The sequence below is a fragment of the Meriones unguiculatus genome, chromosome 19 (assembly GCF_030254825.1).
Source record: "Meriones unguiculatus strain TT.TT164.6M chromosome 19, Bangor_MerUng_6.1, whole genome shotgun sequence".
NCBI classification, from domain to species: Eukaryota; Metazoa; Chordata; class Mammalia; order Rodentia; family Muridae; genus Meriones; species Meriones unguiculatus.
The window spans coordinates 40752771-40780460 of record NC_083366.1 but is presented as its reverse complement, the minus strand read 5'-3'; the positions used below and the strand labels follow the sequence as shown (position 1 = coordinate 40780460).

Below are 27690 nucleotides of genomic sequence, written 5' to 3'. Positions count from 1 at the left end.
CCCCAAATTTCTGAAATTATTATCATAAATATTTTCTTTCTGGTCTTTTCTATGCATAAAATATATTCAGTAGATAAACCTCCCTGGGTCCCAAGGTCACATCAGAATGAGTGCATCAGAACTGAAGTGCAGAATCTCAGAGCAATTGCTGTCTTATCCTGGATTCAGGTTCTTTTGTTTTGGAAAATCAACAAACCGCCTCTGTCCCACTTCTCTACACTGTCTAACAGTGAACCAGAAGTAAAATAACTGTAGAAACAGGAAACGGAATGCTGAGTATTCAAGGAGATTCTGAAATCCCCGTGGGAAGACGTTGCAAAAGGTTCCTCCCTCAAGCTGAAGAACAGCCCTTGATTAGTCTGAGGTTGTGAACCCTCGGAATAACTTGGCACTTCACTGTATTCCATAGCCCTTGGCTGCGTGTTCCTGTTGGCACTGGGAAACAGGTACATTCTTAAAAATGGAGCTGTTTTCATGGTCTATAACCATATTCAAGCAAAAAGACGGGTGTCCCAAGACACCATTTGTGTGCCTGTGTGTGTGTGAGAGAAAGAGCATACATGCCATGATATCACGTTATTGACTGCTGCTTCTGGCCAGCTGTCTGGTAGAGAGCACCTGAAGATTCTCTTGGTTCTGTCTTCTATGTTGTTGTAGATGTACTGGGATTACAGGTGTGTGTGCCACCAGGTTGGCTTTTATGTGGGTTCTAAGGCTTACAATAACAGCAAATTCCTCACTCACTGAGCCAGGCGTCCAGCCCCAAGGCAGCATTTTAAATTCTGAGTAGTCACCATCATCTTTAATTCATGGTGATAAGTACCAAATTCTCAAATTTTTGTTTTCCTTTTTTTGGTGCATTCCATATTTAATTACAACTATTTTCACGCGCTAACCTATATTCCTCTTATATGCTACCCTATCCTTCCTCCTTTCAGTCCATCTGGAGATTTCTTCTTCTCACTCCAACTCTCCCTCTGAGTTTTGCACAGCTTGAGCCTGTCTGGCTTCTATGGGAATGTCCTCTAGTCTTTGTTTTCTGAGTTATTTTGGTGAATCCAAAATATTTCCTGAGAACTTAATTCAGAGTTTCAAACAATGAGTTGTGTGGATCTCTCATTGGCTTTACTTCTTGTCATGAAAAATGAATTTTGCCATTTTTTAAAATTATTTCTCAATAGAGAGAAAGTTTTGTCATTCAAACATACAAGTACAATGATCCCCAAACTGGCCAGTTATTTACTTGTTTTATGTAGCTTTGTTTGTGTTTGTGTTGTTGTTAAGTGTAACCAGTAGCTACTAGAGCTGGTGACATAGTTTAGTACTAGAACATTGCTTAACATGTTAGAGATCTCGGGTCTGAACGTTGGTACCACACATACAAAATGATCTCAAAATAGATCAAATAATTGAGTTTAAAATACAAAGCTAAATTTGAAGTTGGGAATGGGAGCACATGCTTGAAATCTTATCACTTTGGAGGGAGAGGCAGCCGATTAATGACTGAATGCCATCCTGGGATACAGAGCAAGCTCTTCAAAAACAAGAAAGAAAGAGAAAAAATAGAGAAAGAAAATAAGAAAGGAAAGAAGAAAGAGAAAGGGAAGCAGCAAAAAGAGGCACAGCCCATAACATATCTATCCCAATCACTTACTCTTGGTGTGTAATATGGAGTAGGACATTTCCATAGCATGGATGTATAAGTCACAGGGTAACTTTGTGCGGTCACTTCTCTTCTTCTACCCTATGTGGGTTCTTATGTGGGTTCTAGGACTAGAACTCAGGCCACCAAGCTTTGGCAGCAAATTCTTTACCCACTGAGCCGTTTCACTGACTTGTGGCTTGTTTGTTAACTCCAGTTATCTATCTTCTATTCGCTCCTTACCCCAGACTGTTGTGTCTATTGTTACTTTTATCTTTGTTAATATTCTCATTTTGGTTCTTTCTTCTTTATCTACTACTTTCAGAAAGATCACATTCAAGTAAAACAAAGAAAGCTATGGGCTTTAAGGTAAAAAGTGAAAATACATGACTGGGTGAGTGATTCTGCCTGGGTACATTTCAAAGACTTTCTATGGGACCAAATGTTTTCTTAATAGTTTTTTTTTTTTGTTTTTTTGTTTTTTTGTTTTTTTTTTTTTTTTAGGTAGAAAATCAGGAACGACGGAAAGTATGCATGACAGAGTGTTGGCTTTGTGATGGGAGTTATTCATTATGAGAAGAGGAAAAAGTCTTCCTTACACAGCATTTGAATTTGTAGATTCTTCTGGACATACGGAAAATTACAAGTGGAGACAAGTCTACACGTAGGAGTTAGAAGATTGCTAAGAAGACATAAAGAGAAAAAGTCAAAATGGCTGAGAGAAAGAATGTTGACATCCACATCTGAAGAAGGAGGGAGGTTGGCAGACATGATGACATCCTACCCATGAGGCAACAGGGCGATGACCCTGGATTGCTGAGTTAGCAGTCATGGTCAGAATTTGTGCCAAGTCCCAAACAAAAAACAAAGTAGATGGTAATGGAGAAAACCCAGTATGAATTTTTAGCAGTTAAAAAGCCAAGCAAATCCATGGGGCTTTCTAAAGGTGTCAGGCACCCTCCCAGGCAGAGGCAACCTGGGTACTAAAAGAACCAGGCCTAGTGGGTCCAGGTACAGAGACATTGTAATTAAGAGCACGCCTTTCCAAATGCCCCTGCTGTGTTTGCTGAGACCTTGTGACAGATCACCTGACATTTTCTTGATTCTAGGAAAGGAACTGGGCAAACAGCAAGAGAAATGGGAGTTGACCGGACACTGTCTCTTCTGTGCACCACTGTGCACACTGAGACATGACAGTTCTGACTGAAAAGAAGCCGGTGCCAAACTTGGTAACAACTTCGGAGAAATAATGTGAATAATGATCATATCTGCTAGAGAGAAAAGTTTCTTGATTTCATTGTATCAGAGTTGTAACACTATGCCAGCATCCTGAGTTTCTTGGACACATTTGAATCAATTCCTTAGAGTGTGAAGCTGAAGACTCTTTGACATCCAAATTCATTGTGTTAGGCTCTGCATATGCCACTCTCTACATTGTCTAAACAGTCATTCAGGAATGACTTTTTATAGTCCAGAGTGAGTGCAGAGTTATAGGTGAGGATGCTGTGCACTGAACTTCATGGCATTCAGCATCTCTACTGTGTCTTCGTCCTTACATTCATGGTTTGTTTGTTTGATTGTTTAAATCATAGATGCCAAGGTGATGATGTTACATGTAGGTTTGTAAAGTTGGACCATTGGAGCTAATGTTAAGATTAGCTGGTACTTCCCAGAGCTGAAGAGTCACATATCAAAAGAGGTAGAGAGATGGCAAAGTGCTTGCTGGGCAAGCATGAGGATTTGACTTAGATTCCCTAGAAGCTGTAGAAAGCATGCCGAGCTTGGTGCCATGTGCTTTTAATCCCAGTGCTGGGAAGCAAAAGCTTGCAGATCTCTGGAATTCATTGACTAATCAGCTGTTCTACTCTGTGACCTCTGGAACAATGAGAGATCCTGTCTGAAAAAATAAAGATGGTGGGTGGTTCCCCACTAGCATCAGCTGAGGTTGTCCTCTGACCTCCACTTGGCCTGATTTCAGGAAAGCAGCTGAAAAGCTGGTCCTGATGACAGGCACTGGCCATGTTAGCACACAGGAGAATGAGGAAAGAGCATCATGAGTTCAAGGATAGTTTCAGCTACATAGAGAGATCTTGTATCTCAATCTTTCTTCCTCATTAAAGTAACAAGACATGGCCACTATAGGTGAGCATGGTGGCACAAGCCTTTAATCCTAGCACTTGGAAGGCAAAGGTAGGCATAGCTCTCTGAGTTTGAGGCTAGCTTGTCTACAAAGTGAGATGCAGAGCAGCCAGGACTACACACAAAGAAATCATGCTTTGAAAAAACAAAACCAGCCAACCAACAGACAAAAAGATATGGCCAGTATGAAAGTGGTCTAACCCTGATCTAATTAGACAATTCTCTTCCCCTGATGGTTCTAGTCCTGTGGTTGTTTTGAAATTCTGAATATGTTTTTTAAAATATTTTTTTTTCTAGGGAAATTGAGGCAAAAATAGAATAAGCCATCTATGTGGAGGTACCTTAGAGGGTATATTTTACACATTGAGACCCCAAATCAAAGCCTGTACTTTATTTTGTAGGTGAAGATGACTATTTGAAGAATATGAACTTTAACTGGTCTCTACCATCAGGATGAACTTCTCTTGAGCAATTTCTTCCCATGCCTCTCTCCAGCTCATTTTACCCTTAATAATTTCTTCCCTGGTGTAAGTTAGCCCTTCACGTAAGGGTGCTTTTGTTTCCTCCTTTTGCTTTCACCATGTGACTAAACTCTCTGTTTTTTGATGCGTCCACCTTGCCCTCTCTGGTATTTATTCTATATCTTTACCTGTGTTCCATTTTAACCTCATTCATTGAATCCTTTTCTCATCATTTTTCTGTCCACAACCTATAAGCAATTGGCGAGGATTCACAAATAATGTTTCACCTATAGAAATAATTCTATTCCAGATAGCCTTAATGGACTGTTTAATCATAGCGTGTTTACCTTACCAGCATTTAACTGTATAAACGCCCACGGTATTATAAACGGAAGAAAGTTAATTCTGTGATTAGAAGTTTCACTTCTGTCTTTTGCTGAGTTTTTTAGCTTATAGGTATAATTCCTAGAATATCGTCTCTGTGTTCATAACAGTCCCCAGGAAGTTATTTATCAGGTTATTTCAGATAGATTTTTATTCATATAATACTTTTCAAAGAGGAAAATTCAAAGGCAACTAGAATTGACTTCAAATTCCTCTACCAATTATCAACCACAGTGGAGTGTTGAAAAAATTCCCAGGGAGCCTAAAACGTAATGGCATCTGGGTTCCACCCCAGACTAACTCACTCTGAAGTATAGCCTGGGCACATGTTTTTGAAGCTCCTTGCGAAAAGCTAGCACCCAGCCAGAGTAGAGAGGTGCTGTGTCTAAGGTTAAGAGAATGAAAAAAGAATGGTGATAAGCAAAATATGTTAAGAAGTTAAGGGTCAGCATTTTATTTGGTCTCCAATCCAACATCCTCAAAGGCGGGTGAGAGTCCTTTCCTTGGCCCAGTTCTGGATTTCTGCTTGTCCAAATATGAGGTAAAAGATCAGACCAAACATGTTGACACCAGCAGACAGGAAAAACACATTCCTCCATCCTGATTCTGAATCCTGAACACAAAAAATACACAATAATTATTAATATGTAAATTCCTTTGCCACCAATTATACAAGTCCCCCACTTTTCATATTGCAATGCTAATCACACACACACAGACACAAATTAGGGGGCAAATACAGAAAACACTTAGCATCTTGTCAGGTGAGAGGGGTCATGAAACCGTTGGAAACCAAACGACTCTAAAAAAGACATTGGGTCTTATCTTGTGGTAGCTATTTCTGCGAACAAAAACAAATTTAACAATACTGATGTGTTTTTTTTTTTTCAGAAATCTGGATTTGAACAATTATGGAAGTGAAACTTTACAGTTATGCTTAAAATGCATCGTTAACATCTGTGCCTCTTGTTTAGTTTCTCGGCTGTTGAGTTTAATCAGTTTAGTCCCTTATGTGGCCCTCTCAATACAGTGTGAGCTACGCTTGACCTGTCTGACTTTTCCTGTCAGGCCAGTCATAGCTAATTGTTGGCATTATCATCATCATAGTGAATTCTTACCCTGGACTCTAGGTCACCTAGCTGTATTGAAAACAAAACAAAGCGTTGCTTCTCTGGTTGACACTCCATAGTTCTTCCATTCTGTCTTGATTCTTCCATCCCTGCCTTCTCTTTAGCTCACTAGGCCACAGCCGCAGGCTTGGAGCAAACCTCCCAGCCTGGGCTCCCTGAAATCTTGAAGCCATTTTCCTCTGTCGACAGTTGAATGTTCTTAAACCGACCATGGAATACTTAGTTTTCCCTCTTGTGAGGTAAAAACTGTCTAAAATTAATCTGATAGGACTCTTCATGATCTCCCTCTCCCTTCCTCTGTCATCATCCCTTACTAATTTTCGACACGTCTCATTTCCTCTCATCATAATGAAAACCCCTCTCGTTTATTTCATTGTGAGCCTGAACCTTGTCTTTAATTGCCGAGCCATCTCTCCAGCCCCCTGTCACTCCTTCACCTCCTGGAAGTCATAGAAAAACTGTACCCAAGCATTTTCATCCAACCAGCTCACTTTCACAAAATGAATACCTATTCCCTTTGAAGAATTCGGCTTCCATTTTTTACTTTCCCTGGGAAGCATGGCATGCCACCGTCTGATTTTCAAGGACTGAGTGTTCGAATCCATGCTTGCTTTCCAACCGTACCATTTTTCAGAGCACACTGTATATTTTCAATGCCTAAAACAATACCTGCCACTCGCAGATGTTCAATAACATGCCCAACCTGACTGATGAGGAATCCGGTGGTAGTAGAAGAGATGATTCCTGCAGTAAGCCCAAATCCCCTTGAGATGCCCATGAGGAAACTTGCATATCTGTGGAGAAGATGATTTTATGTAGAAACCCATCCATGACACCTGCAGGAGTTCAACCTTCATGAATCATGTTTCTAATGGCCAGGTCACCTGTCCTAGTGAGGTTTTTGTTACCTAAAGACATTCGAAGGGATGTCTTTGAAGTCATCTGTCCCCTGAATCAATAGTTAGAATAACCATAGATTTAGTTTCTGTGGGAATTTTTTTTTTTATACACTGCTCAGTGCAGAAGGCAGTTTGCGTACCAGACAAGTATCAGCATCCAACCCTGAAGCTGCACGGTATACCTTTAGACCCTGGCTCTGTCCTTGTGTGACCATAGCTATAGCTCATATACCCTTGCACTTTAGTCTCTTTTCCCTGAACTAGAGGGTCATAATAGGATCTACCTAAGGTATTTGTGTTGATGACAGGCATTGATTTCTGAGACTGTGTTAGCAGAGGTCTGGCTCTGGGTGAGTAGTCTGTGTGTGGTGGCCGATATGATAAACACCCTGGGAATGTCCAAAACAGATGTCTGTGGCCCTTTCCCAAAACACACAGTCTAATCTCTTACCGGGGAGCTTGAAAAACTTTCTCTTCCCGGGAATGAGACACACGATCGTGGCTGTGAACCAACATTCCTAGTTACCTGTCACTCCACTTTGATTTAGCGCGCGCCAACGGCGGACAGGTTTTACACACTGGCATTGACAGCTGAGATCTACCATCACTTGAGTGGTCTGCTAAAGGCCAGCGACAAGCAAAGCCCTTACCTGGGGGCAACATCTAGGGTGTTGATGATGAACCCTGAGTCACACAAATTGCTGGTCCCAGGAATGAGTATCAGCAAAACAATGGTTGCTATGTAACTGGAAGTCACAAAGGGCAGGGCCACAGCACAGAGCGATGGAAGGAGCAGCCCTGGAGAATGAAGACGCAGTCAAGAGGCTTCTCAAAGCACGCGCAGGAAGGGGAGTGGTTACCTGAATCCACACACCTATCCTTACCCAGGGATGAAAAGAGTTTTCGAACTGTGATTAAGCTGAGAAGATTCCTGGACAGAAGGAAATCTGCCATCTGACCTCCTAAAATTGTACAGCTTGAGGCAGCAATAAAAGGCAGGGAAGACAGAACCCCACTCTGAAAGAAGGAAATGTACAGAGAAACATCACAGAGCGGCGCAGGGCGCCAGCATTTATCACACAGACTGATTTTAGCCTAACCTCCAACGTTCCGAGTTGTTCAAGGGAAACTAGCACGTTTGCCACGCTGGGGGAACATTGTCTTAGGAAAGAGAACCGACCCTAAGAAGAGGGATGTCGTCAGTTTCTGGGAAACTGGACCAGTGGGCGTGGCGGAAGCCTATATCGGTTAAGAACCCAGAAGCGCAGCAGCTCCACCACGCAGTAGATGCAGGAGCTGAGAAACCCAAGGCAAATGATCTCACCTCGGAGTGTTCCAACTCCACTGTTGGGAAATGAGAATCATGGCACTGCCTCTGGCACCGTCACTGTGACGGCGAAGTGATTCTATACACGAGAATATAGCGGACAGTCACCCTTGTCACAGTCGGAGGAGAGGAGTGTACTCACATCTCTGATGTTAACGTGAAGCACTGTACTGATGTACGTCGGTAGGTACGTTATGATTATGGTGCACAGCCAGAAATGACTGAAAAAACCCATGAAAATGGCCCACAGGGGCAGGCATCTGACCATAGCCTTTATGGGGACGGATCTTCTGGGAGAGCTAGACTGAAAAGAACATCAAATCAACATCGGCACTAGAATAGGCCTTCCTAGAGACAGTGCCCTGCAGACCTCTCTATGGTCCATGGGTAGAGGGAGAGGGTGCAGGGTACCTGCTGAGCCAGCGAGGATGTGATGTGTTCCTTTTCCCTCGCACTTATGCACGGGTGATGAAGGGGATCATCATAAATCACCGTAAACCACAGGACACAGCAGACGCAGCCAATGCTACCTGGGTGGGGGGGGGGAATGCAGTTACTTTTAAGGTAGATTCACGTGTTGGAAGAATACGGTTTCGTCTGAAATATCAAACCCTTTCTACCACACATATCAATCTGGGATTATTCCACCACACAGAAATAGACTTCCCAGTTCTTCGTTTCCACCCTATACAACTCCTATCGAACCTTTTTAGATGTCAGCTCTCAAAAATAGTCTTGCTTTTCATCAGTGTCAGCATCTTGGAGGTCATGTGATCATGAATTAAATCACAGTAGAGCCAAGGCTTAAGGACCCAGTGTCTATAGTTGTATGTGATCTTAACAGCCATTTCTTGGCACATTTATCATTGTCTTGTTTTGGTTTGTGTGGTCAGAATTGAAGAAAAAGCAGTTATGCATACATGAAACCACTTGCCACGAAAATCAGTCATTGTGCCACAGGAATATTCCTAATATGTTTGCAAGAGATTGCTATTTGTATTCAAACTCTAGATCCCTTAAAGAGTTCCAACAGGAGTAACTCTTTCATGCCTGGTTAACATATGTGAAACAAAATGACTGGGATTCACATTGTTAGTGAGAATGCTCCTTGAGCCAGGAATATGTTTAACCCTACCATTAGACTAAAACAAAAGAAAAAAATGTAGGAAATCACCCCCTTACTGGGTTTTGCCATTTCAAAAACATTTCTTTTCTTCTTTGGCTTTTTTGAGACAGAGTTTCTCTGTGTAGCCCTGGCTGTCCTGGAATTCACTCTGTAGAGCAAGTGGGCCTCAAACTTATAGAATTCTGCCTCACTCTGCCTCCAGAGTGCTGAGATTAATCGATGCCACCATTACCTGACAAATTTCAAAAATATTCTATGTTAAAAGATATTGTGAGGAATAATTGTTCTTTAAATACCTCCCTTATCAGTGGATTAATCTATTGTTTAATTCTATTTAGATATCTGTATAATAATAATAATATATACTTAATAATAATATCTAAATAGATATCTATGTCTATTTTTACTGGGAACTAATTCATATTCTGAATTCATATTCATATACTATGATTACCAAAGCAATCTGGAAAACATTGTATAATGGATCCTTTGATTTAAGTATTTCACAGTTTTGTGAGGATATGAGAAACGCCATATAACCTGAAAGGGCAGTGCTGGTAAGAATCCTAGAGGGAAGACTGGATGAGCCTGATGGATAAGGTGCAAAAGATCCCCCGAAGGGAGGAACATCTGAATTAAGTTTTGCATAATTCATGTGGTAGAGAACAGGCTAAAGGCATATTGGATAAAGGTAACAATTATCACAAAACATGAAGGCACGCTGAAGGTGATTTCAATCAGCTTTGATGTCTTAACGGCACAGCATCATGAAGCCAGATGTGGTGGTAGAAATCCTGGGCAGGTACATGTTGTAGAAAGAAAAGGCTTTGTAACTGATTTCTCAGAAACTGGGATGCGGAGAGTGATCTTGTCTGCTCTGCTCATGGGTTTTGTCCAAACCGCTGGGAAGGTATGAGACCAAGATACGTGTACTATATTGAGAAAGATAGTGATCCTCAGCGTTCTTTATCATTTTCCGTTTGACAAAGGACACGGGGAGAGGCTGAGTGATGTACGTCTTAAAATAAATGCCTGAGGAGTGGCAGTGTTGTGATGTAAGAGCAGTGACTCACCAAAGATGTAGAAGATAAAAGGCCAGCCCAGTGCCTGTGAGACCAATCCCCCAACACAGAGGATGATGAAGGACCCAAATGCTGCCCCTAAAGAGAAGACAGAGAAAACCCCTCATGGAGATAGCAATGGCTAGAATGAGGACATTGTCCCTACGCTGATTTGGAATTATTGGGTGATGACAGGATTTATTCCTGTTCCCTAGATTCTCCCAACACCGTGTGACACGATGAGCATTGTCATAAACACTAGTTTACTTCAGTAGCAGCTCCTGAACAGCAACGTGGCCAACACTCGCTTCATCATAGAAACTCTCTGCAAGTACAACTCACTGTGGTGGATGTGAGGCTGGCTTGCAGAAAAGTAAAGACTTACCAGAATTAAAGAGGCACAGTCCCTGCCTTCAAAGAGATTTTGCCCTAATTGGTGAGAGAACATTGAGCAAAATTCACCATCACAAATGTATTCTAACCGGATTGCAATTGGACCCTGGCGTCCACACTGACAATAGCAACAGCCAGGCGTGGTGGTGTATCAATGCAACCGCAGCCCTCAGGAGTCTCAGGAAAAAGGATTGACATGAATTTGAGGCTTCTGTGAGCTTCATCAAGAGTAACAGGCCGGGCTGGAGAGATGGCTCAGAGGTTAAGAGCACTTGCTGTTCTTCCAAAGGTCCTGAGTTCAATTCCCAGCAACCATATGGTGGCTCACAACCATCTATACTGTGATCTGGTGCTCTCTTTCTGGCTTACAGGCACACATGCAGGCAGAATACTATATACTGTATAAGTAATAAATAAATAAATCTTAAAAAAAAGATATGTAGCTTTAAGGCTAGCATAGTGGCACATGTTTAATCCCAGCACTGGTGAGGCAGAGGCTGAAGGGTCTCTGTCAAAAAAGAGTAACAGGCCAGCTACGGCTGTCTAGTAAAACCTTGTCTCAAATAAGCGACAAACAAATAAGCAAAACTGAAAAATAATTACAGTTAAGTATTTTATAAATTCACAGTAAGAAATGCTTTTATATAGCAACATCACCCATACTTCGCGTACACAAACATTTGCACATACAGCCACTTGTACAAACCTCAGAAGGTTTTACGACTTAATAGTCACCTGTACAATGTCAAAGCAGTACAACTTCTCCTCTCCTCTCCTCTCCTCTCCTCTCCTCTCCTCTCCTCTCCTCTCCTCTCCTCTCCTCTCCTCTCCTCTCCTCTCCTCTCCTCTCCTCTCCTCTCCTCTCCTCTCCTCTCCTCTCCTCTCCTCTCCTCTCCTCTCCTCTCCTCTCCTCTCCTCTCCTCTCCTCTCCTCCTATCCTGTCCCGTCCCGTCCCATCCCATCCTAACCTCTTCTAACCCGCCCTATCCTCTCCTTTATTCATCTTCCTGTTTTAAATTCTAGGTTTTGCTCCCACTAAATTGATATCATTAAACAGTTGTATGTCTTCGATTTGAAAAGCAATATTGGAATTTAAATGTAATTATAAAATTATACTGTGCAATGGGAACAGGTAAAGTTAAATTAAAAGCAAATGGAAGTGTGTGTGTGAAGAAGGCAGTAAATATCTAGGGTTTTGATGAAAGAAGCAAGGGTATAGACTCTTTTACAGCTGTGAACCTGGGAGCAGAGGGCCATGGGGGAGTGACAACAGCAGTAGCCTTCCTAGTGATCAGAGCCTTACTTGCAGAGGGAGTAGAGTGGACAGCCTGTTGGAACAAGATGCCTGAACATCTATCGGTGTAATAAGGAGGTAGGTCTTTATTCTGTAGTTGTAAAGGGGCTAAAGGAAGGTACTCAAGCTGATGAGCCCCAGCAGCACAAAAGATAAATTTGTGTTGGTGGAAAGAGGAAAAATTCAGAGAATTTCTGAGAAGAAAGGCTAGCTGGGAGTCATGACAGTGGTGACGGAGAAGCAAGCAGGAGGGTTTCTATGAGGGACTAAGACTGCAGGATGTGTCTTGCTCTGGACCCAGGAGTGAGATGTTGATAGAACCTCAGTTCTGTCCTTTGCACTTGTATCCTCAGGTCTGCAAGCTGCTCTGAAGTCTCCCCAACAACATTATAATGAAGTCACTGGAATTCAAAAGTCATAGTGACCCATCTTCCTGGTTTTTCAGTGACTCCTCAATACCAGTGTGACCAAATCTAAGTACCTTAGTTTGTCACTGGCATTCCAGATCACGAGAATGCGCTTGAGGCAACGAGAAAGCTGTGAAGACCCCAGTGAGAGATCACACATTGTGGAGGCTCCTTCTTGCATTATGGTCAAGAACGTGTGCTCTGGGCTCAGATTGCGGCTCTGCCACCTACTGTTTATTTGTGTTTGGGCCATTTACTTAATCTCTATATTCCCTAACCACCTTCTATGGAAAATAAAAGCACAAAAATAGCACATATCAGGGAGTGATATGGATTATTTAGCTCAGAATGGTAGAGCATTGTGGATACTTCACCTTCCAGCTGATTTTGCTCTTGGCCTCTCTGAGTTCTTACTTTGTTCTCCAATATTTTCTTGAAATATGACTATAAAGTCATGTTTTTCCACTTATGCTTTTTTTTTCTTGAGACAGAGTCTTACACTATAATGTAAACTGACTTCAAACTCACAATCCTTCTGCCTCTGCCTCCCAAGTGTTGGGATGACAAGGCAGAGCCTCTGGTGACCAGCTTCATTTCTACCTTTTATAAAGCTCAAAATTTTTTTCCCATGATGCTAGGTTGACAGACCTAGGTCACAGTGCTGGTCCCTGCTTCTTAGCCAGATGCTTTACAGCACACAGGTATGGCTCTCTTTTGTTATGTAATTGTCTTATGTTGGCCTACGTTTTTCTTGGCTGTTGAAATAAATCGTTTGAGTCACAGAAGGACAGAGCTGGCATACACACACATCCTCACCTGAGCCTGCAATGCTGGTGAGCTTGCTCCGTTCAAGTGGAGGAGCCCACTTCGCCCAAATTGTAAACTGACCGGTCCATGCCATTCCCTGCAACAAAGTCATTAAGATCTTTCTTGTTTTGCGGATGCTGGAAATCTGTAACCCTCTCAGTCTGAGAAAATATCTGGATACCTGGGCCATCCCCTGGACTGTGCGAATGATGATGACCAAAATCACCCCAAAGTCAGCAGCCAGTGGAGTAAACAGCGTGAGCAGGGATGAGATCAGCAAACCAGCACCAAGTATCTGCTTTGCTCCAAATATCCCTGCCAAGTAGCCACTTGGTATTAACGTCAGTATGATTCCATAGCTGATGGAGCTAAAGATGATGCCCTGAGTTTCCGTGCTCCACTGATAAACAGCAGCCTGCAAAAGATAAGGGGAGAGTAGAAGAATCCTCTTTGCTAAGAAGTCCTGATTTGAAAATTTATTTTATACTCAAAGTTGTTCTGTATTCAAGAGATTCTATTTTATAAAAATACTTATTTTGCTTTAGGCTTTTTTTTCTCAGATTTTTACCTAATTTATTATGTCATTTTATTTTGTTTTATATTTACAAATAACCGACTCTGTCCCTAATTTGTTTCCCTTGAAAGGAGGAAAAATTCAAAATGTAAGAATAAAGATAAAGACACATGAAGAATGCCTTGGCTGCTCAGGACGCTCTGCCACTCTAGCAGAGGACTCAGATTCCATTCCCAGAACCCACAAGTGGCTCACAGCTGTCTGTAACACTAGATCCAGTGTAGGTTTTTTTTTTTTTTTTTTTGGCTACTGTGGACATATGTGAAGGGCACATATGTGGAAGATATACATACATACATGCTGACAAACATTCATACACAGAAAAATAAAAAAAATTTTAAAAAGATAAAGGATCACATAGATGAGTAGATGAAAAGAGCAACAGGCCACTGAAGGGTGGCACATGTGTTCAAGAGCTTCTCTTGAAACTTGAGTGCCACTGGCTCGCTCTCATTGAATATAGTGAGCACAACTTTGATGATTTCTTACCAAAATTAACCTCTGGTTGAAAAAAAACAAACAACAAGTTCAGTTGTTATGTATGGTTTGGTCTGCTTAGAAGAACCAAGTTATTAAGATAGACATTAGGAGCCGAGCATGGTGGCACACGCCTTTAATGGCAGTACTCAAGGAGTTAGAGGCAAGTGGACCACTGTGAGTTCGAGGCCAGCCTGGTCTACAAAGCAAGTCCAGGACATCCAAGTCTACACAGAGAAACTCTATCTCGAGACAACCCCCCCCCCAAAAAAAAGATACACATTATGAGTGAATAAATTATTTTGACATAACGCAATACATTGATAGTCTCTAGATATTTAGATCTGGACTCATAAATTATATCACCAAAGAATATAAAACAAGAAATATTTTGTTCACTTAAGGTAACTCTTACCAGCCAGGCATCGGTGAAACATGCCTTTAACCCCAGCAATAGGGAGGCAAAAGAAGGCAAATTTCCATGAGTTCGAGGCCAGCTTTGTCTACGTGGCAAGTGCCAGAGCAGCCAGGGTACTTTGAAAGAGGGGCCCTCATTCAAAACATAAACAACAACAGATTACTATAATTCAGGGTATATGACTCATATTAGAATTAACCTTTGAGGATGGACATAAACAGAACAGAACATTAGGGAGCACTTTCGAGCCGTCTTTTGAGAAATGCCTGCAATTTGTGAGAAGAGAGCGAGGAAATGAATTTCCACCGGGTAAAAGGCAAAAGTAGACTTGCAGCATCTAAGGTATGAACTGCTCCCATACTGACAGTGACAGGGACTGGCTCAGAGCAGACACTTTCCTCAGGCATTGGTGCGTGGGAGTGTGCTGAGGAGGAAACGCAGGCTCTGGTGGAGCTCGGCGTCCAGACACGTCAGTCTCAGGTGCCCTGAGTTCCCGAGCACAGGAGAGTAAATGAGCAGGGGAGTTATAATGCCATCATGACTCATGAGTACCAGGGATGGCATTAGGAAAGTGTAATAACTGGCAGGTTCAAGGAGGCTTGCAAAAATAGGGTCTCTTGATGATTCTTATGCAAACATGCAGTGAACTCGTGATAAAGGTACTATGTAACTCGTTGATTTTGAGGGAGTTGGTAAACATGGTGGCTTATGGAAAGAACCACACATATCTAACCTCGACAGAAATGCTGGGAAGGAATTTCAATAGATGACAAACTGCTTTACTCAGCCAGAGCCGGGGAGCTGCTGACTGGAGAAGAGTGGAGACTGATTCTCCGCCAGGCTGGAGTCATAAGCATTTCTATTCATCTTAGAGAATCTGGAGAGCTATAAATAGCTAAAAAAAATTATGAAAGCTGCAGGGGCTCAACAGAATTGGGTAACCCAGAAGGGTTCCCTAGACAATAACCAGCTTTTCTCCGTAGATACCCAAGTCGTTTATTTGTCCTATTTTTAAATTGTTTATATTTTTCTTACAGTTCCTTTGAAATGTTACTTCAGTGAAAGAGTATTACTAACACAGGCTCAAGCAATGCCGCAAAAATCATGTCAGTCTTTATCAGTTTACAGTTGAATTCTAGACGCTGCAGAGACAAGCCTGAACCTCCCTTTCCTGTTCTTCCTTTTTGCCACTGTTATTTTCTCTCAACACAGTCTTCTCTCCACCACACTCACCCGGGTGCTAAAGTCCTTGACGCCTCTGCTCTGGTTACTGGGGTCTATCCAAGGCCCCTCGCTGTGTGCATTAGCTGGGTCCTGATGCTGTGTGCTGTTCACCATGGCGATGATGGCAATGCTCAGACTCACACGCTGCGTTATCATGGTGAAGTTGGAGAAGTGCATGATGAGAGCCAGCGCATAGCGTATTGAGCAGAAACCTGACCCTAGGCAGTACACAGAGTTACACAGTGAACACCCTAAAGGGAATCTCTCCTCTCCATTTTTTCCACAGTTAAATCTGAAGGACTCCAGATGACACCACTCGATACCATTTGATCTTGTTTTTGCTTTCTTTTCATCCTTTTTGTTTGTTTCTTTTTCATCCTGGGGATTGAATTCAGGCTTTGCATGTACTTATCAAGCAAGCAGTCTATCACTGAGCTTCAGTCTCAGCCCTTTTTAGGATGCCTTCAAGACTGGTCTTGTAAGTTGCCCAGATTGACTTTGAAATTACTTTGTAGCCCAGGAAGGCCTTGAACTTGCCATCTCGCCTGCCTCAGCCTTTCATGATGCTGGAACTACAGACCAGTTGTCATCAGACCCAGCTAATCCCGATGCCCTCTTTTCACCAAAATATTTTCTCCAAACTCCTTTGCCATAGTATTTTTGTTGACTTTAGTACAATGAGCATGACGGGTTTAAGATCTTGCAAATCTTAGAGGTGTGGCGACAGTTGATGATTAAAAGAAAAACCTTAATATAGGGATCTCATGCTACATTGCTGTAAAATAAGAGATGGGGGAAGACAATGGCAGAGCCAACCATGAATGCCAGCTCTCATCATTGCAAGGAGGCGGTCCATCTCATTTAACACATTCATTTCTCATGGAGCTTGTGAGATTTTTACATTGACAGCTGCCTTTCAGAGATATCACTTCCCTGTCTGAGAATTCTCCTTTGAACTCTCAGAGGAATAACATTCTTCTCCTTTTTCATTCTGAACTTTCTCCCCTACTATCCCACTTTTCTTGTTCTTCTTTTCATTGAGACCAGGTCTTAATTTGTTGTCCAAACTAGTCTGGAATTCATAGGCTCACGTGCCACCCCCAGCTCAGCCTCTTAAACATTTGGGACTGTAGGTGTTCACCAGCAGGCCCAGATGGGAGCTGATACTTCACAGCACTATGAGAACTTTATTGACTCCTTCCTTCAACCCCCATGTATTGCTAGACTTTGCCTTTGTGGTTCTTCAGCTTTTCAAACAAATATGTAGAAGCAATTTTACTGAACTTATAGGTAAAGTGATACAGAGTAGTTTTCGGTGGAGTTGTAACACTCATCTATGACGTTATGCATTCAACATACTTCCAATGTACATGTGTGTATAAAGCATGTACTGACATTCTGTATCTGTTCCCAATAAAATAGAGTAATGGGCCAATATCAGAAGGTCTTCTGTGTGACTTTTCCCCCCTGCATATGTGGAAAACTGTGACTTGTGGGACACAAACAGGATCTATAAAGAAACATAAAAATAAATGGAAGAAATCTCCATGTAACCTCAGGGGTAGAACTAGTTGCCTGCAAATGAATTATTTCAATAACAATTTAATTTGCCAACCTCAGAGGAAGTGGCCAGACTTGGCAAATATGTTCCATGGGTATCTGTGCCTAAGCTAACTGCCTTAAAATCACTTGTTCAAAACTCATCTAGTTCCTTAGATATGGGATTTATTGATCATTTGGTTCAATTTTTGCAAAATTAACCCATTGTGTCTCCTAGCAAGAGAGCAGCAAATGGCACCTTGGGATTGAGGCTGGGTCTGATATCACACTAAGAGCATCCAGAGGAGCAAGATGATGAAAAGGCAGAGGAAGGACAGCAGGCCTGGGTGATGAAAGCTGGAGCCAAGCACTGAGTCTTCCATAACTACCTGTAAACAAGGACAGTGGCCTTACCTTTCACAGTGGTAGGCTTCTCATCCATTTTGCTTCTCCAGAGAATGATGCGCACTTTGTGGCGGAGTTTCCCTCTGCCCCAGATCACTGTCACCACGACAGGCTTTGACCTATGAAAGGAACATCATGCAAGAAATGACACACAGCCTTCTCCGGCCAATGCTGTCTGCTCTAGGGATCAGGACGAGGTGGGCATTTGCTGTTGTTTTGCTTCAGGACTTCCACATTCTGGCCCTCAGAGATTCTGACTATGCTTTCAGTGGACTATGTTTTGTGAGGAAATGTAACTGTAAATCCTTAGAGCAAATTGTTTGAATTCTATAACCAGTCATTTTTGCATCTGTTTAATAAGCTTGCTTTCTGAGTGGTGCTATAGAACTGAAAGAAGGAAGTTGCAAAGGCTTTATTAAAGCACAGAGAACCATGCAATGAATGCTAGGATATATTATTATAGCAGACCATAAAATAGGACCATCAGGCCAAAGAGCTGAAGAAGGTTTCAAAGCAGACTTTGCTGAGCTTTCTTTTCCTTTTTCGTTTTTCTGTTTTTGGTTCTTCCCTCTGGACAAGAAGTGTTCTGTGGCATCTTCTTTGAAGATGCTACATGGATCTTCACGTGCTGTGATGGTCAGTGCGAATGGTCAACTTGGTAGAACCTAGAACCACTTGGGAGATGGGCCTATGGGTTCCCTTGTGTGAGAGTTTCTTATGTTGACGGAGATTAAGAAGAATCGTCCAATGTGGGCAGCACCATTCCGTAGGCAGGGGACCCTGGACTGCATAAGAGTAGAAAAAGAGAGACTAGCATCCACGCACACATTACTCCGTTCTTCTGGCTAAGGGCAGACGTAATATAAGCAGCTGTTTGCAGTTCCTGAAGCCTTGACTTTCACTCCATAATTAAAAAATTCTTTACTACACATAAAATGAGCTTTTTTTTTTTTTGAGCTGACAATATCTTTAAAACATCTATAAAATTAGACTGAATGGGAGGTTTCTGCTGTAATAATAAATTAATTTAGTTACTTTGGAAAGCAAATAAAATTTATGGCTCCAAACACGGACATGTTTAATTTCAGTATTTGTATCTCTTTGGGAAGGATATTAAACATTTGCTTCTTTTAGGGAAGAATCCATGTTCTAAATTATATCCATTTTAGACTGTATATCCCATGACTGTTAAAACCATCTGCATCATATTTATGCTTCATTACTCAGGATTTTGTACTTTCTAAATCTAAATTTAAAGAGATATTCTTACACTCCTAAAGCTTCTCATAATCTGTGGCCTTCGGACAGAGGACCATAATGAAAGACATAGATAAGGAATTTTATCCCAAATGTCTGTTATAATTTTTTATATATAAAAGAGAATGTTGGAGACACAGAAGTCAAACAGTAGAGGTCCAGAGGTTCAGTTCTGATGGCTTCTTATCCTGGATTTTGTTAAAACAATGTTTTTAAATCTATTAAGATAATATCAGGAAGCACTTGTACTCAGGGAAGGAAGATGTGTGACCCACACTCAGAGAAATGAATTTACACAAGTGCAACCATGGCTGTTCCCAAGGGACAGACTCTGGGAGTTACTTTAACTTTATTGTTTATTATTTTTCACAATTATGATGTTTTACATGCAGGTATGTGTGTGTGTGTGTGTGTTCATGTATATGCAGGTTGTGTGCATGTATGTGAGTTGGATGTGGGAGCCAGAGATCAGACTCATATGTCATTCTTCAAGAGTTAGGCTGTCACCAGGATCTGGGTTTGCAAACTGGGGAAGGCTGGCTCACCAGGAAGCCTCAGGGCTCCTTCTGTCCCTACCTCTCTACCACTAGGATGACAAGCACATGCACCAAGCCTTTGTTTTGTGTGTAGAAGCTGGGGTTTGAACCTAGGTCTCCCGATTGTATAGCAATCATTTTACAGATTGAGCTATCTCACCAACTCAGCCATGTCTTTTTAAAAAGGTTGGTAGATAACTAATACATGGAAGGAACCAAATTTATTTATAAATAACTATTAGACATCTATGTTTTAAAGATATTCTTGTTATTATTTTCTCTTTCTTTCTTTCTTTCTTTCTTTCTTTCTTTCTTTTCTTTTTTTTTTGAGACAGTCACTATGTGGCTCAGGCTGAACTTCTGATCTCCTGTTTTAGCCTCCTGAAAGCTGAGATTAACTGAAACTTTATTGTATCACAGCGGACCCACACGCACACGTGGGCTCACTACAGATGTTGGCTGGTTGCTCTGACCTGAGAGACTTCCAAGTCTCACTAAATCTGGATGACGCCAGGATTCAGTCCACAGTTCTACACACAACTTTAGAGGAAAAGGACACAGATCTTTTGCTCCAGGTACGCATTTCACTGATGATAAAACTTGTGCAGAAGATGGGGAAGTTGCCTCATCCTTAGAGTTCACAGGGTCAGTGCCTGGTCTCCCAAAGGCCCTGGCTTGCTTCTCTATTAGTACAGCCTCCCTTTATTTTCTTAGCGGCTTAAACTTAAATTTAAAAAACAACAGCTGGCTTCATTTTGATATCTTCTAAGTTTTAATCATTTGTTCCCAGAGGAAATTTGATGATAAGTAGTTCAAGTTGGATTTTGATTTGAATATTAAAGAAAAATGCTCTAATTATCTCTTGCTGTTTCTGTTAGTGGAAGCTATTCTGCCCATTCTGCTTTAGTCTAAGGCAAGGGAATGAACAGTCCTAAGAGCCTTTTGTTTCCCCCAAGGAATGACCTAGAATCTCATGCAGGACAGCCAAGCACTTTGCCTCTCAGCTACACTCCACCACCACTGGGGTTGGGGGTGGGGGAAGGGAGGTGAGTGTGTGGTGGGGTAGTCATACAGCTTCTACTGCATTCAAGTATTACTTCGAATTTTGTCTAACTAGCTTTCCATTATTTTGTTTTCGTAAGACAAACATAAAGATTGGCCATTTGAAAGTTTAGTTTTCCTGTGACATAATAATGAAAATCACGCTTCTAAAACAATCGCTAGGGCTCATGAAGTCACAGGTCATTAGTATGATTGATGATGACAGTGGAATTATCCTGAGGGTAGGTGTAAACTATTGGAGTCATGTAAATTTTCGAAGACCTTCTCATTCAGGAAATGACAGTGAATCCTAATGAAAGTTGCAGGTAGACCTATAAACACTGAAGTGAGATTAAGTTAAAAAATTTATATTTAAAAAGGGTTGCAGCAGTTCAGGCTGTATTTAGGGGGAAACGATAATACAGACATTATGGTTATGCATAAGGAAGATACAGTATGTACTTTTTGAGGGGGATGGGAATATAGACATGGTTGCATAAGTGGTTTTCTCCTATGCTTCTTAGTCTACAACTCATTATTTTGTCACAGTGGTGTTTCTAATGCTCTTTGTCTTCCTCTAACAACTTGCTTATCTTGCATAATTTTGTTGGCCCAGTCTCTTGGTTTACTCAGAGCAAATGTTGCATACTATTCAAATATCAGGAGCTTCCATAAGTTCAGAGCCCAAGTTCCCACTCTGTGCAAACCGTAGCAAGTTTCATAAACTCTCAGAGCCATAATTGTTTTAGAGGGGAAGAGGGGACAGTAGTACCTCGTGGGACTGTTTGCATGAGAACAAAAGTATGAGGTGTGCATGGGCTGCTGCAAGGAGTTCTATCTTGTGGAATGTCATTGATATTAATAACAGCAGTAACAGCCACTATGTCCCCACTCAGCTCATGTTAGACCGTCTCAGATCCATGAACAAATATAGGCATATAGCAGATAGCAATATTTTGATAAAATAGTTGGTTGTAAACTTTCTTTTTAAAGTAAGCTCTTCTGCCTTGGGTAAGGAGGGTGCCTAACATGACACAGATCAAAAAGAAACTGAGAAACATAATCCCCTGGGTCTAAGAAACTGTCATCTGGAAATAAAATGAGCTATTCCATGTATTAATAGGTCACTCAACCAATGTTACTGTAAGTTAAGTCATGGTAAGAAAAAAAAAAAAGATGTCTTACATCCAGAAGTGGAAAATTAAAATCCCGGAAGTCAGGGCTACGCTGAAACGCACACTTCAACCATAGCGCTGTCCTCGGGGACTCACGGTTCAGGAGTAGCCTTGTGCGGTTCTCCTTGCAAGTCAGGAACTGTGTGTTCTAGTCAGTTTTCCCACTGGGTAAGACAAGAGAGTTGTCCATCCTCACTGAATCCTGTCTGCTATGGCCCCCACTCCTAACAGGTACTTACCACAGTCTCCCTGGGGACCCCTTAACCAGACAAAGGAAGCAAGCCTTCTAGAAACATTCATTTGTCATGATTTTCATCTTACTCAGACTTCTCCCTATCTCCTTTTCTTGAGAGGCAAGATCAAGTATATTGAAACTGGAAAAGACTCATTAACAGCAGTCCCAAAGCCAAACCTTGTCAGTTCTGGTTCAGCATTTCATTCCAACTGGGCACATCTACACACCACAGCCAACACTCACAGGTTCCTCTGGCTGGTGACCACTGTCCACTCTTGGCCCTTGGCACCAGTCGCTTCCCAAGTCTTAGAATCTTGATTGGATAGTTATTTTGTAAGAAAGCCTCTTCTTGGAACCAGACACCATTCCCAAATGGAGGTCCTCAGGCTGCAGCTGGTGTGGTTTTGAGTTCTCATAAAATTACTTCCTCCCTTGAATACATCTCTGATAGCTCAGTAATTAACATCTCACTTAAGAGAAGAAAAAAAAAAAAACAAAAAAACAAAACTTACCTTCACCATTAAACTTTGTGTTTTAAGCTCTAGACTAAAAAGCTAGCTTAAAAAAAAAGAGGCGTTCCTGTCTCTTCTCCACTTCACAGGGAAACACAGTGAGTCACGTGGGAATGGGACACTACCAGGTTTGACCCTGTGCTCTCCGGACAGGGAAGCTGTCTGGATTTGGCTTGGCTGCTTAATTTTTAACTTCGCTTTCTAAAGTTCTCACTGACCTAGTAATATCTCAAATTTGTCACTATGTTTTTCTGCTTCGCACTAGGCACACAGCCGTTCAGTCAACAAGCCGGGGCTGGACCTGAAAGTGGAAAGTGGCATGGGATGGAAGCAGAAGCTGGGCTCCTGAGCCTGGAACTCTGAGGTCATCCACATCTTCACCCCCTAGAGAAAGAGGGGACAATATTACCCCATGGGACTGTTTGCATGAAACAGAAGTATGAGGTATTCCTGGGCCACTGCAAGTTCCACACTGTCAAATGTCACTGACATGAACAAGAGCAGTAACAGCCACCATGTCCCCACTCAGCCCATGTTAGACCATCTCAGATCCATGGATAAATACATGAGCATATAGCAAATAAAGACATTTTGATAAAATGTGTCTGCTTCAGCGAGGTGTGATGGGACATGCCTTTAATCCCAGCACTCAGGGAGGCAGAGGCAGATCCTCTGTGAGTTTGAAGCCAGCCTGATGCACAAAGTGAGTACAGGACAGCCAAGGCTACACAGAGAAACCCTATCTCTAAAGAAAAAAAAAAAGAAGAGAAGAGAAGAAAGAAAGAAAGAAATAAAAAAAGAAAGAAAGAAAGAAAGAAAAGAAAGGTCTGTGTCTGCAGACCAATTAGAACTGGCTTCTGCATTAAGAAACAGGGATTGGGATGTTCCCAACAACAAATGAGAGGAAATCTGTCTGCTGACAGGTAGATGGCCTTAGGAGATGGCCAGGGGAGCCAGGCCATCAGCTGGACTCTCCTCTTGCCTCTGGTGCCCAAGGTGAATCTGTGAACTGTGGCTCTGAGAAGGCCCTGCTCCCCGCCTTCTTTTGCTCTGTGTCCTCCTGATGTGCTTTTGCTTGGCTCCTGACTCCTGGGTTTGTTTTGCGACTTTTAGGTTTTGGGATGTGAATAGTAATAGATCTTTTTGTTTTGTCTTGTCCCTCCTAAAACAAGGATCTGCCTCCTCTGCTTTTAATCTCCCTAGGTGAGCTCTGATCCCAGTCCTATCTTCATAGTCCTCCAAAGGGCCTATACTACATAAACTCTTAGCCAGTCTGATTAGCCTCTATTAATTTTCTTAATTAAAAAATTCAAACTATATTAATTTTCTTATTTTTATCTATGTGTGTGCCTGTATGAATGTATGGCATGTGTGTGGGTACCCAAGGAAGCCTGGAAGCCCCTGAAACTGGAGTTACAGGTACCTCTGAGGAGCCCTCATGAGGGTTCTGGAAACCAGAAGAGCAGTGTGCGCTTTTAGCCGCTGAGGCATCTATTGTGTGGCACTTTCTGGGGGAGCCATGAACAAAGATCTGCTCACTAAGAGAGGGAACAAAGGACGCACCAAAGTAACGATACCACCGAAGTCCAGCTCGGCAAATTACTGAATTTTAGTTTGGTTACTAACAGGAATATAGGTGAGGAGGTTGCTTATAAGACCTGCGACACCAATAGCCAAGCGCAGAATAGGTGATAGCTTACCAAAACCAGAAACCTGGTACACTGAATGGGTACCTCAGCTGGCCTGAGCCTCTTTTAGGCTGCTTAGCTTGTCTAAATATATATATATATATATATATATTATATTCTCTATATAATAAGCATATATATATATGCTTAGAGAGTAGGACCTAATGTACTGGTTAAGTTTCAGGGACTTCCTGAAGCCTTTGAATTGTTTACTTCCTGATTTGAAGGGGGTTCCCTGTAGTATGGAATGTTCACTTCTCTTTGAACATCCTCCATCTCAAGGAACTTTCCTCAAGATGGATGTTCATCTGGCAGGGCTACACAACACCCTCTCTCCCGCTTCCATAAATTTCTTATTAGTACTATATTAAATCAGTTATAAATTTGGGGTTTTTGAACCTGACTCAAACTCCTCATCCACACCGTGGTTTTTCACATAACACACTGATAAATAAACTCAGTGTGGTGCACATTTAAACCATTTAGACTTGGGGAGTCTGAGGCAGGAGGATTACAAGTTCAAGGCTTGACTGAGCTACATAGTGAAACCCAGGGATGTAGCTCATTTACAGTGTGCTTGCTTAATTGGCAGGGTGCCTCCAGTGTAGTCTCCAGTATTAGGGGGAAAAGTTGACTGTCTCCCATCTGCAACATTCACAAACATCAAGAGCAACAGAACAGAACTAGTGACGTCTTAAAAGTGCAGGTTTCTCTGGCCTGTTAACAACTGTCCCTCATGAAAGAACTTTCAAAGCAATGCCTTTTAATTCTTCGCAGACTTGGAACTTCCCAGACATGCTGCTTATTTTCCGAGAATAGCATTTGTTTGATGCGTGTCCCATTATCCACAGAGCACAAAGTCCGCTGCATGATGCCGTGCACAGACAGACTCCTAGGATGAAGGGTAATGAACGCAGGCCACACAATCTTTCACAAGATAGTAGGAGAGAGCAAACAAGGACCCCTGCCAACATACAAGTGTCAGAGGAAGGCTTCGCGGAGGAGGTGGTGGGGCTGTGGCTGGCTTCACAGGCTGCAGGAATAAACACCAGGGGGGAAGGACTGCCCATGTCGCCTCTCGCCTCTCGGCTGAGTGTTAAACTGCAAAACCACCGGGGGGGGGGGGGGGGGGGGATTTGGTAAGCTGGCTTAAAACACGATAATTCTTTTCAAGAAATTGATTGCCTTTTCCCAATAGCAGAAATAGACTTTCCAGAACAAAAATAGAAAAGCATTTTGTTGCAATGTTTCCTGTAACAAAAACTGTAAAACTTTCAAGAATTACTAGAACAAGAACAGCATGACTTAAAGGGAAACAACAACAGTAAACTATTAAAGGACATAGGCAAACTCTGTGAACTGTGACGGTGTGAATGATCAATGTCGGCTCTGTGGTCAAATGTTTGGATATTTGATCTCCAGTTGGTGGTGCTGTTTGGGGAGGCTTAGGAAGTGTGGTGTTATTGGAGGAAGTGTGTCACTGGGGGTTCAGGTTTTACTATCAAAGCCTGTGTCATTCCCTACGAGCTCTCCGCTGCGTGCTTGAGTTTGAGGTGTGGGCTCTCAGCTCTCAACTTCCAACCCTAGCTAGGCATATCTGCTGTCTGCTGTCATGCTGTCCCCACCTCTATAGACCGTGACCATCTAGGATTGTAAGAGCAAATAAACTATTTCTTCTATATTTGCCTTGGTCATGTGTTTTATCACAGTATCGACACGCAACTAAGACAAGAGACAGATACCATAGTCTTAGATGAAAAACTTTCACATTACAAAATATTAACCCTCCCTAAATGAGTAAATCACTGAATAAACAATTCAGCGGCTACTGGATTAGAAGAAAGGAAAACAGAAAGACGTGATAGAAAGACATGAAAACATGATAGCCTAATGTCTCCAATGGAGACAGAATGAGTGACATGTAAAAGAGGCACTGTGAGGGGCTCACCTCATCCAAGGAGGGATGAGCCACATCTATCATGTGAAGTTGATGCTTTTACATAAGTATAGTGGATTTTTTTAAAATCTTGTTTGTTATGTCGCTCAACCTACTTTCAGAGTGCCCCAGCATTGGAATGCTATAAGTACAAGCATGTGGCACTATACCCAGCTAATGCAATGTATTTCTAAATAAATAGAAGAAATAGAACGTGCAAATAAAGGGTCTAATTGTTTCTAAATGTTCTTCCAGAAGGGGTGTGTGTGTGTGTGTGTGTGTGTGTGTGTGTGTGTTTGTACATTATTACATGAGGCAGATTAACTGGTTCCTTTTGTAACTAGTAATTTTTTTCTTCAGTTAGCAGACTAAGCGCTAAAAGCAAGGCAGCTCAGTGGGTAGAGTGCTGTGCTAGAGCAGTGGAGAAAAAACTGGAAGAACGTACTCAGCATGCAAACAGAGACAAATGGCAAACTGAAATTGAGGGTCAGAGGCAGTAGACAGAGAGTTCAGCGCACCACTGATGGGTGGGCCCATAAGCAGGGGAGAGAAATAGTTGAAAAGATAATAGCTAAAAATTGTGTGGAACCAAGCACATGGATTTCTTAAATCATGAGTGATCGCATGTCCTGGGCAGGAGACACAGATGACTCTGGCTTCACTTCTGCTCTATTTCATTTTGTTGTGCTGTCCCTTCATTGATCCTTCCATTTTTCTGGACAAAAAGCTTTTTCCTTGTGTTATTTCTCCATGACAGCTTTTAACTGTCTCTCATCACCATGGTGTTCAAGGAGAGAGCTGTTTTTCCTTCGTGGACTTCACCTTGCATTGGCTTTCTCTTGTTCTTGACATTTGGGACCTGAGATGCTAAGGGCAGTGCTCGGGATGTGAGCTGAGCAAGAAGCTTGTGCCTAGAGAGATCAGATACAGTCACTCATGGCTTTTCCAGTGTGGCACAGACAAGGACATAGGGATGGAGGCTCCATCCACAGTTCTTGTGGGCCTAAATTTTTAGAAATGCTTAGTGATCTCTTGCTAAAAGAATCACCATGGAATATCTTTGTATCATGTAGAGCTTCTGTAACTTTTTTCCTCTGCTATGTCCTCATTCTTACTTGTGTCAAGTTGGTCTTTGCTTGGGAGCAAGAGTCTTGGTCATGTGTTTTATCACAGTATCACAGGCTTAACTGTGACTCTCATGTGTAATTTCTCAGTTGTGCTCATTCTTCAGCTTGAGATGTGTGTTCAAGTGTGTCTGCAAGACATTGTTACACAATTATATGCCCTCCCGATGGGAAATCACTCCACTTACAGATTAATAAAAGAAAAGGCTCTTTATTAACTCATGTTCTTGCTAATCCACAAAAGGGAACCAGCCTCAAACATAAAAATCCACCAGTTTATACAGACTATGGGCTTACACAGTCCATAGACACTGTCATTCCTAAACCTCCCCTTGGTCCCGGTCCCAGGTTATACTCTGAACAATTTAAACAGACAGAAGACTACAGACAGAAGTCTGGCCACTTGGGCAGATGGAAGATTTATACAATAAAGACGTTGCCAGAATTATTTTTGAAGCACGCCAGTGTTGTTTTTTGCT

The 27690-nt window shown here is 42.0% G+C and overlaps 1 protein-coding gene across 8 annotated transcripts; it reads right to left on the bottom strand.

The window, feature by feature from the left end:
• Nucleotides 1-4759: 4759 nt before the first annotated feature.
• Nucleotides 4760-22613, bottom strand: Slc17a2 (solute carrier family 17 member 2). Of its 8 annotated transcripts, XM_060373086.1 has the most exons (13): nucleotides 22464-22592; nucleotides 22195-22382; nucleotides 17717-17826; nucleotides 15773-15981; nucleotides 13252-13485; nucleotides 13080-13167; nucleotides 10182-10268; nucleotides 8394-8512; nucleotides 8125-8286; nucleotides 7540-7672; nucleotides 7306-7453; nucleotides 6426-6550; nucleotides 4760-5239 (listed from the first exon to the last, which is right to left on the bottom strand). In XM_060373086.1, exons 3-13 carry the CDS (start codon nucleotides 17742-17744, stop codon nucleotides 4923-4925), a joined length of 1650 nt encoding a protein of 549 aa, XP_060229069.1. In that variant the 5' UTR covers nucleotides 17745-17826; nucleotides 22195-22382; nucleotides 22464-22592; the 3' UTR covers nucleotides 4760-4922. The 8 variants fall into 8 exon arrangements, with proteins under 8 accessions (XP_060229069.1, XP_060229070.1, XP_021500568.1 ...); XM_060373087.1 differs by lacking the exon at nucleotides 22195-22382 and having other exon boundaries at nucleotides 22464-22613; XM_021644893.2 differs by having other exon boundaries at nucleotides 22195-22559.
• Between the last annotated feature and the right edge of the window lie 5077 nt (nucleotides 22614-27690).